This window comes from Cynocephalus volans, chromosome 17 (assembly GCF_027409185.1).
Source record: "Cynocephalus volans isolate mCynVol1 chromosome 17, mCynVol1.pri, whole genome shotgun sequence".
Lineage (NCBI taxonomy): Eukaryota > Metazoa > Chordata > Mammalia > Dermoptera > Cynocephalidae > Cynocephalus > Cynocephalus volans.
Genome location: NC_084476.1, coordinates 887872 through 897473, shown reverse-complemented (window position 1 = coordinate 897473; position 9602 = coordinate 887872). Strand labels below are relative to the sequence as shown.

The 9602-nt window shown below is 60.2% G+C and overlaps 1 protein-coding gene across 4 annotated transcripts; it reads left to right on the top strand.

The window, feature by feature from the left end:
- Positions 1-1385: 1385 nt before the first annotated feature.
- ARRDC1 (arrestin domain containing 1) lies at positions 1386-9377 on the top strand. Of its 4 annotated transcripts, XM_063082364.1 has the most exons (8): positions 1386-1546; positions 7090-7200; positions 7506-7556; positions 7641-7795; positions 8011-8193; positions 8290-8466; positions 8549-8984; positions 9059-9377. In XM_063082364.1, exons 1-8 carry the CDS (start codon positions 1429-1431, stop codon positions 9121-9123), a joined length of 1296 nt encoding a protein of 431 aa, XP_062938434.1. In that variant the 5' UTR covers positions 1386-1428; the 3' UTR covers positions 9124-9377. The 4 variants fall into 4 exon arrangements, with proteins under 4 accessions (XP_062938434.1, XP_062938435.1, XP_062938437.1 ...); XM_063082365.1 differs by lacking the exon at positions 7506-7556; XM_063082367.1 differs by lacking the exon at positions 8290-8466.
- Positions 9378-9602: the final 225 nt, after the last annotated feature.

Here is a 9602-nt window from a genome sequence, read left to right as displayed (position 1 = left end):
AGAGAAGAGGCTGAAGACAGGGCATTTGAGCTGATGGCAGATTCAAGAGGGCACGGCTTTGTGGGTTGTGGAGCCCGGGGATAAAGGCCACCCATCTTCCGTCCTCGTTGTAGTCCATCTCTCCTTCCTCGAATCGCTTCCTTCTTGATTTCTGTCACGGACATTTGGCATTTTGGGGCACCCTGAACTCCTTGTTAAGGAATTCCTCATCTGCATAGTCATGGCAGGAAAGTGGCTTGAGTGTGGCCGCCAGGTGAGCTTGGAGCTGCGGGGCCTCGCAGGGCAGCACCTCCTCCTTCCAGGACTTCTGGGCCCCTCCAGCCCGTGAGTCCCCTCTCCTTTTGCGAGAGGGCCAGATTACGTTTCTGTGTCTCACCTGCTAAACGCAGCTGTCACCCAGCGTCCTGACTTCAGTACCAGAGTCATCGCGTCCTGGGACTCTCGGACTCTTGCGCGTTAGTGCCTGGTCCACGTGGGTGTCTAATGGCAACTGGACTGAACATGTCGTGAGTCTCCCTCCTCTAAATGACTTGCGCCTAGGCCACTCCTCTCCCTCGAGCACGCCACCCCTTCCGCCAGCTGTTCTGGACAAAAACCTAGTCGACTTGACCCGCTTCACCTGCCCCGCCGCGGCCTCCCCAGGCCAAGGGCTGCCTGCTCTATCCCAGACTGCGGTACCGGGTCTTCTGTCCCCCCGGGCACTCCAGCCGCCCGCCCCCGCCCAGTTCACCCTATAGAGAGGGAGGGACCTTTCAAAAAGGATAAACCGGAGCGCGCTCTTCCCGGCCTCGGAGTCACCCACAGCCCTGCGCTGGGCACCCGAACTGGCTCCCCCGTCAGGCGCCCACGGGGATCCCCATCCCGTCGGCCCAGGACGGTGCGGCGCACACGGCAGGCGTCCAGGCCCGCAGAAGGAAGGGATGCAGAGCGCCCCGGACCGCGGCCGGCCCCTCGGGACGCCCTGCGGTTGAGAGCTGCGGGCTGGGGGAGACCCAGGGCGGGAGAGGGGTGGGCTCCGCTAGCGGATTTGCTCCGCGAGGTTAGGGTTAGGGTCCAGGCCAAGAACTGGGCAGGGCACCGCCCGGGCCCGCCCCGCCCCCGGCAGGTGAGCCGGCCGCTTCCCACCGCGGGCCGGCAGGGGGCGCCCGCGCGCCCGGGCCCTTGAACTGCGCCGACGCAACGCGGCCTCCGCCAGCGCCCGGGCCCGGCGGGAGCCGGGGCCGAGGGTCGAGCGGGCCGGTGGACGGCTGGGGGCCTGGGTCTGGGGCGGGGCCTGTGGGTCGGAGCGGGGGCGGAGTCTGGGTCGGGGCCTGTGGGTCGGGGCGGGGCCTGTGGTCGGGGCGGGGGCGGGGCGGGGCCTGCGGGGCGGGACGTGGCGGGCGTCGCGGCGGCGGGCGGCAGTGCGGGGCCGGCCGGCGAGGCCGCGGCATGGGTCGCGTGCAGCTCTTCGAGGTCCGCTTGAGCCACGGCCGCGTCGTCTACAGCCCAGGGGAGCCGCTGGCCGGCACCGTGCTCGTGCGCCTGGGGGCGCCGCTGTCCTTCCGAGGTGGGCGCGGGGTCCCGGCAGGCCCGGGGCGCGAGGGCCGCGGTGCGTCCGGTCCGTTCCGGCCCCTCGGCCGCGGGCGGGCTGGGGTGTGGCCGGCGGCAGCGCAGACTCGCTGGGGTGACAGGCCGGCGGCGGCCGGGGCGGGGCGGGGCAGCGAGGCCCGGGTGGCCCAGGCCTTCCGCATCTGCCCCTTCCTGTCCTCTCCGCCTAGGGACGGCCGGAGCCCTGGGCGGGAGCCTAGAACCTGTCCACCCTGCCGAGGCCACTCTCGGCCACACCGAGGCCGGGGGCACACACAGGCTGCCGATCCTTCCCGGGTCTTCCCCGTTCCGTGGTCCAGGGTGCGCTGTGCTACGCACCTGCTGGGCCCTCACCTGGAACCTGGCCTCCGCTGGGCTGCCTCTCCCACACACCCGCTCCTGGAGCGGGTCCTCGCTCCCCAGACAGTCCTGACCCAGTCTGCGGGTCCCCCAGCAGGGTCCGCAGGGCACCTGCTGACATTGTGCCTAAGGCTGGCTCATCCTTCACCCCCAGGCCCTGCCCAGCGGGTATCTGGGAGCTGAGGCCCAGTCCTCCTGGCCAGTTCCGCTGCTGATGCAGACATCTGGGACTTTGGGAGTGGGGATCAGGTTGCTGTGGTGTCCACTGATAGGGCACTCCGTAGGTTCTGCCTCATCTACCCGTCCTCTGGTCACAGGGCCCTGGTGGAACTTCGTGGTTGGGCCCTTGGGACAGGTAGGCAGTGCCTGGGGTCTCTACTTGGTCCGGGGCTCTGAGTGCGAGGTTACTGTCTCTGCTGGGGATCTTCTCCACGTTGGCCTCTTGTGAGAACCACCTGGGCTGCTTGTGAGACCGCAGCTGCTAGGCTTCCCTCTGGATCCCAACCTCCAGGCCTATGCATTGCTGACAGCATGCACTGCTGGTGCCTGCCAAGGACGAGAGCCACCGTTCTCTCAGCGTCCTGGACTGGGGCAGAGCACTCTGACCCTGACCTCGCCAGTGTTCGAGGCCACGAGTTCCAGGGAGAAATGGGTGGTAGGTGCCTTGATCAGACTCTGGCTTTGCTGAGCCACCTGCAATGACCCATTGCCTCCTTTCCTGTGTCCCTTCTTGGAGTTTGGTGTTTGGGTGGGGGCAGGTGTGCTGCATGCTTCCCTTGGGCACAAGCAGGGTGTGGGAGGTGAGATGGGGCTAGAAAGAGGCTGAGGCGCGAGTGTGATGTGGGCCCTGTGCTGGTGGCCCAGGGGACGCCTCATGCAGGTCAGAGGCCCTGCGCAGAGCTCGCTGTGTCCATTCTGTTATCTCCTCTCCAGGGAGGGCTTGGGGTGAGCAAGCCATTGCTGACTACAGTGAAGGGATGGCTCAAGATGTGCGTGACTGACTGAGAGCCCCTTGGCCTCCATGCAGTGGGTGGGAGGTGGGTGAACGGACACCTGGGCCTGAGTGGGAGAGCAGATTATTCAGGTTGCTGGGGGTGGGAGGTGTTTGTGCAGGGACTGCTCTAGGGCTTCCTCCAGTCCTGCCTGGGATGGGAAAGGAAGGGCCATGGTTGTTTTCATTCATTCAGAAGATACTTGTTGAGCTTCTGCTAGGAGAGAGTAGATGCAACAGGGAGGCTGTTGCAACAGAGAGTAGATGCAACGCTGGCTTCCTCGAGAGCTGACATGGCGGAAGCCCAGGAAGGAGCAGTTTTCTGGGGCCAGGTCTGGCCCAGCCCAGGGGTCAGGCTGTGCCGCCCTGTGCTCTGCTCTCACTGGGGTGGGTGAGAGGGAGGGCTGTGCAGATGAAGTCTCACTAGCTCTCATCAAGGGCCAGATGCAGCTCTCCCCACTTCCCATGGCCCGGCTCCATTAATCCTTGCAGCACCCTGGGAGGGGTATTTTCACCTCTCCCCCAGGGTGATGGAGATGCAAAGGATTACTCAAAGCCCATTTCTTCTGAGCAGTGAGAAGCCCTGAAGGGGTTAATTTTCCAGGAACCCTCAAGAGAGAGGCATTTCTCCTTGTAAAAATAACACTGGACTGGGGTCTTCTCCCTGTATTTATTTTCCAGGGCAGAGAGTTACAGAAAAGGAACATAGGTGGTTACAAAAAGAACAATAAGATAATTGTCATGGCAACACTCATTAATTTGTAAAAAGTTAAGTGATCCACCAGCAAAACCTTGTTCTTAGCAAACATTTTCTTTTCCTACAGCAATTTCTTCAGTATATTTACATAACAATCAAGCAACTTTCTCAACGTATGAATCAGTAGGTTAACCTGCACCAAGGACATCTGTCCTTTGAGCCAGCAATTTTGCTGTGTTACAATTCTTTGTCTACAACAGAGACTTTAGCCTGGGGAAAGTTTCCTGTCTTTTGAAAGCTTAACATTCCTATGTGTAAATTTTAAAAAGTTAGGCTCTATCTGAAACTACAGGGCTTTGTGAAATACACCTGCTTTGTTAATGTTAGTACACTCCACAGGGTACAATTATTGTTCTCAAGACACAGATTTGGAAACAGGACAGAAGGGAGAGTGGTTCACAGGCCGCAGTTTTAGTGGAAGGGTGTGGCAAGGGCTGGGCTGCCACAGGTTTGTGGGAGCCGGTAGGGGGTGGTCCAGGTGGGAGAACTTTGGGATCAGGATGAGGAGTGAGTGAAGGTCTTTGTGGTCAGAGTGCAGGTGGCATGAGGGAGGGGCTGCTGGACAGGTGGGAGCTAGATCAAGAGGAAAGGCCCAGAAGTCATTCTGGAACACAATCTGCATCAGGATTATCCTCAGAGAACCAGAGCAGCCCCGAATTTACTAGCTGACAGCCATCAGGCATCTGACGAACGTTAGGAAACACTTTAAACTGCAAGAGCACAGCCAGTTGTGCATTGTTCTGCATCCTGATGCTTGGTGCTGTGCAGCAGAGGCCTAGCGAGACACACCTGCCCCGTCCTGTGGCATGCCATATGCTGGTGTGAGCAACGTGCTTATCACCGGGAGCAGGTACCCGCTACATGCCGCAGGAGAGACGGGGCCGAAAAGTGGCTCAAACATTCAAGTCTGGAGGGCGAAGGAAGTTGGGGCCTCTGGCAGGTGGCTGGCACCGAGCTGCCCTGTCCTGCAGCCTGGCTTCCCTAAGCCTGCAGCCATTGCAGGCAGTCACAAGTGGGGAAAGGAAGGGGATGTGTGTGCCTCAGCAGTGTGCCCCCTGGACTCCTTTCACTTTTGCCTGTGCAGAACTGTATCCTGTGATCCTGCCTGATCCCATGATTTAAAAAGGCAAAATCACATCCCCTGTCATTGGCCTTGACCAATGCAAACTGGCTACCTGAGAATTCACCCCGCCCGACCTGGAACAGTTGCAGAGAGGTGGAGGAGCAGCTTCAGATGCTGGCAAGGAAGTGGCAAGCATGCTGTAGGGCAGTCCTGCACCCCCCTCATCCCTACTGGGGAGAGAGACTGGAGGCTTCGACAGTGCAGGTGCCTGGCTGTGTGTGCAAAAGCCCCTCTGGGATGGCATGGGTCAGATGGATATGGTTTGCTTTTCTGGAGTCGGTGTTCCCACGCTTATTCACCTGAATCCTGGGGTCAGGGCAGGTTGGGTGGTCGATTGTTGTGGCTGCATCTGGGCCATTTGCTGTCACGAGCAGTGGTATGTGAGATGCTAAGGAGGACAGATGGCCTGGCTGGTGTGAGCAGTTGCAGTCACGGTAGATCTGCCCTGTTCTCCAGGGCTCCGCCTCAGCCTACAGTAAGATCAGCTTAAGGGAGTTTCTGTTTTTCCACCTTCTCTCCAACGCGTGTCAAAATATTTAATATTTGCCAATCTGATGGGTTAAAGTGGTAAATCATCTTCATTTTCCCTGATTTCTATTGAGGTTAGACTTTTGTTCTACCACCACATAAAAGTCACCCCAACTAACAAACCACTCTTAAACTGAAAATTTAAAACAACCTTTTTAAAAAATATCTCATAATGTTGTGGGTTAGAAATTAAGCTTTGCGGAGCAGGGCAAATCTTCAACTCTGTGCCACCGGCCAGGGTCACTTGACAGCACTCAGCTGTCACCCAGGCCAGTCTTGGGACCCCTGTACCCCTTCTGGTATCCTCTGTGGGTGCCAGCATTCACAGGCCCTCTCCATGGGGAGCATCTCCAGTCCCTGTGTATCTTCTCATAGTTTACAGTCATGTCCTTCCCTGTGCCTGCTGAGTTTCTCTTGGGCTGTTTGTTGGTCTGTAGGAGTTCCTTTGGTGTTCCAGATTTCCAGAGCAGGAAGAGTGCAAGGCCTGCCCCTGGGAGGGTATGTCTGAAGGGGCGTGGATTCAAAATCAGGGATGATGTTGGGGTGGCGAGGCATCACTGTCAGCAGGAAGCAAGGACCCCCTTCAGCGATGGAGGACAGCATCCTGGCAGCAGTCAAGGAGAGAGGATGTGTGGAGCCACTTGGGGCTGAGGATGGGCTAAGGGCTTGTGGGAGGAAGCCTGGGCCACAAGGTGGATCCTGCCTGGGGATCCTGCAGGCGAGGCAGGTGCGGCTGACTCCTGGGCACTTGGGACTCCAGGGCTCTTCCTGCTGGGCTGCTCAGTCAGAAGCGTGTTGGAGCCAGGCTGCCTTCTCCTCATGCTGGGAGAAGGGTGGGGGGGCAGGAGTCTGGTCTTGACTCAGCTCTGCGGGGAGAGATGGGGTGGAGCTGCAGGTGACCTGTCACTGCTCGAACACACAGCCCTGCTTCAGCTTCCTGCTGTGGAGTGGTTCTGTGGGGTCTGTCCTTGCTTGTGAGCAGCTTTGGATGGACCTGGTTGTTCAGCTATGGTCTTCTGACCATCGCAGACTCTCTTGTTTTTTTGTCTTTTTTGGGTGGCTGGCCAGTACGGGGACCCGAACCCTTGACCTTGGTGTTACAACAGCACACTCTAACCAACTGAGCTAACTGGCCCACCCCAGGCCGTAGTAGACTCTGGACACACATCTGTTAGACTGAGGAATTTGAGCTCCTGACCAGAAGCTGGTGACAACCTCTGCCAAGAGTAGTTCCTGGTCTGGACACTCCCACTGGGGAGGGGGAGAGGACCATCCATTCCACGATGCAGAAAATCAGCCCTCCTGGGCAATACTGGCCCAGGAAGTCAAGGGCCCCACCCTCCAGTGTGCCAGCATGTTAAGCATCTGCTCAGGCGGGTCTGAGCACATTCCTGCAGCCTGGAGTATGAAGGGTGTCTCCCTGTCTAACTGATTTGTCTGAAGGTGGGTCATCAGGGGGGTTACAAGCATCCTAGGGAGCTGATCTTTCACAGGTTTGGCTGGGATCCAAGGTGACAAATTTGGGGGTCACCCAGGAGTCATTTGGGTGAGCGTTAGGGCTTTCCTGCTCTGGATTGCAGGACAGATGTAACCTTGTAAGCCCGGCTCCATGGGAGCACCCCGAGATGGGGCGTGTCCTCTGCAGGGTGGCAGGCTGCTGCTTGGCCCGGGGTGTTACCAGCCCTGTCTGAATTCCTGTGCTGGGGGTAGGCAGGGGATTGGGCTTTTGGCTGGCTGGGGCTCACACCGCCCTCCCCTTTGCAGCCATCCGGGTGACCTGCACGGGTTCCTGTGGGGTTTCCAGCAAGGCCAACGATGCAGCCTGGGTGGTGGAGGAGGGTTACTTCAACAGCTCCCTGTCGCTGGCCGACAAGGGTGAGTCTGGGAGCCGGGCCACACCCCTCCCCAGATCTGCTTGTTGGATCCCCTGCCCCAGGCTGTGGGACCTGCTGTAGCTGTTTCACCCTGCCCCTCATCCGCAAACCACTCTCCTGCCCAAGCCAAGCTCATCCCCAGTCCTTTGCCTAGGCCGTGGCCTCGTGCTGCTGGAGACAGGCAGGGACACCCAGCAGCCAGGTGCAGCGAGAGCTGGTTGGCTGTGGTGTCTACTGCTGCTCTGGTCCTGTGGCCACCATGGGCCTCCTGAGCCACTCCCCACCACCTACCTCCTGTCTCTGCAGGGAGCCTGCCTGCTGGAGAGCACAGCTTCCCCTTCCAGTTCCTGCTTCCTGGTGAGAGCCCAGCCTGTCCTGGTAGGGTGGGCCCTGCAGGGCAGGAGGCAGCCGGTGCCAGTAGTCCTTGCTCTCTCCCCCCAGCAACAGCACCCACGTCCTTCGAGGGTCCTTTTGGGAAGATTCTGCATCAGGTGAGGGCCACCATCGACACGCCACGTTTCTCCAAGGATCACAAATGCAGCTGTGTGTTCTACATCTTGAGTCCCCTGAACCTGAATAGCATCCCAGACATCGAGGTGAGGATGGAGCAGTGGCCTCTGTGATGGCCCCACCCCTGTGAGGGTTGGGGGAGCTGGGCAGTCACAGCTTCACCCCAACACCTGTCCCCGGCTGGAAGCAGCAGCCTCTCTGTCCTGAGCTGACTGTACGGTGTCCAGGGGCAGGGTGTGGCAGGGCTGAGTGGTCCAGCCTGCCAACACCTGCTATACCCCTCTCTATCCCTCCCCACAAGCAACCCAACGTTGCCTCTGCCACCAAGAAGTTCTCCTACAAGCTGGTGAAGACGGGCAGTGTGGTCCTCACAGCCAGCACTGATCTCCGTGGCTACGTGGTAGGGCAGGTGCTAAGGCTGCAGGCCGACATCGAGAACCAGTCGGGCAAGGACACCAGCCCTGTGGTGGCCAGTCTGCTGCAGGTCAGAGCCCTGCTCTGACTGCCCAGCCTGTCTCCATGGGATGGGTACAGGGTGGGTTGCTGGTCTGCCCAGTCTCAGAGGCTGGTCTTTCCCCAGAAAGTGTCCTACAAGGCCAAGCGCTGGATCTATGATGTGCGGACCATTGCGGAGGTGGAGGGTGTGGGCGTCAAGGCCTGGAGGCGGGCGCGGTGGCAAGAGCAGATCCTGGTGCCGGCCTTGCCCCAGTCGGCCCTGCCGGGCTGTAGCCTCATTCACATCGACTACTATCTGCAGGTTCAGCACTGCTGGTGGCTGGGTGGGCCGAGGCCCGGTGGCCTCGGCCCTGGCCCCTCACCTACCTCCTGGTCCTCCCCAGGTCTCCCTGAAGACACCTGAAGCCACCGTGACCCTTCCGGTCTTCATTGGCAATATTGCTGTGAACCATGCCCCGCTGAGCCCCCAGCCAGGCCTGGGGCCACCTTCTGGGGCCCCGTCCCTGGTGGTGCCCTCTGCGCCACCCCAGGAAGAGGCTGAGGCCATAGCTGGTGGCCCCCACTTCTCGGACCCGGTCTTCCTGTCCACCAAGAGTCACTCACAGCAGCAGCCACTGCCTGCTGCCTTGGGTTCTGTACCTGGGGCCCCTGAACCCCATCCTCAGGATGGGAGCCCTGCCCCCCACCCTTTGCCTCCCCCCTTGTGCATCTCCACAGGTGCCACTGTCCCCTACTTTGCAGAGGGATCCGGAGGGCCGGTGCCCACCACCAGCACCTTGATCCTCCCCCCTGAGTACAGCTCGTGGGGCTACCCCTATGGTGAGTGGAGGAACCAGGGCCTTGTGGGGAGGGGATGCCATGAGCCCCATGCAGACCCTGCTCTCTCCCCACAGAAGCTCCGCCGTCCTATGAGCAGAGCTGCAGCAGTGCTGACCCCAGCCTGACGCCTGGGAGCTGACCCTCGGGAGCTGCCCCCTGTGCTGCCTTCTTCGGGCAGGCCTAGCTTCTGCCCTGGGACCGGGATGCCCAGGGCCTCGTGCCTTTGCTCCCGGCCTGGCCCGGCCCACTCAGGACCTTCAGCTGCCCAGGTTGCCCCTCATGGACCCGCCTCTGCCAGCTCTCCTGGAGTTAGCCCTTTTCTCCCCTGGGGCTGGGAGGGATCTGGGACCTGGAGAGACTACCTGTGTAAATAAAGTGCTGTATTTGTAGAGCTGGGCAGAGGCTGGCCTCTTGGGCACCCTCCAGCCTCTGCCCCATCCCTGTGGGGTGGGGAGGCAGGCAGGGGACCCTGGGGTGTGGGGAGCGGGCCCAGCCTGGGTGGAGCTGCGTGTTGGTTCCCTTTAACCTAAGATGGGCTGGTGCTCGGCATCTTGGGTCAGCTTAAAGATGGTCCCATGGAGCTGGGCTTGCATATCTAGAGGCTTGGTGTTACTTTAA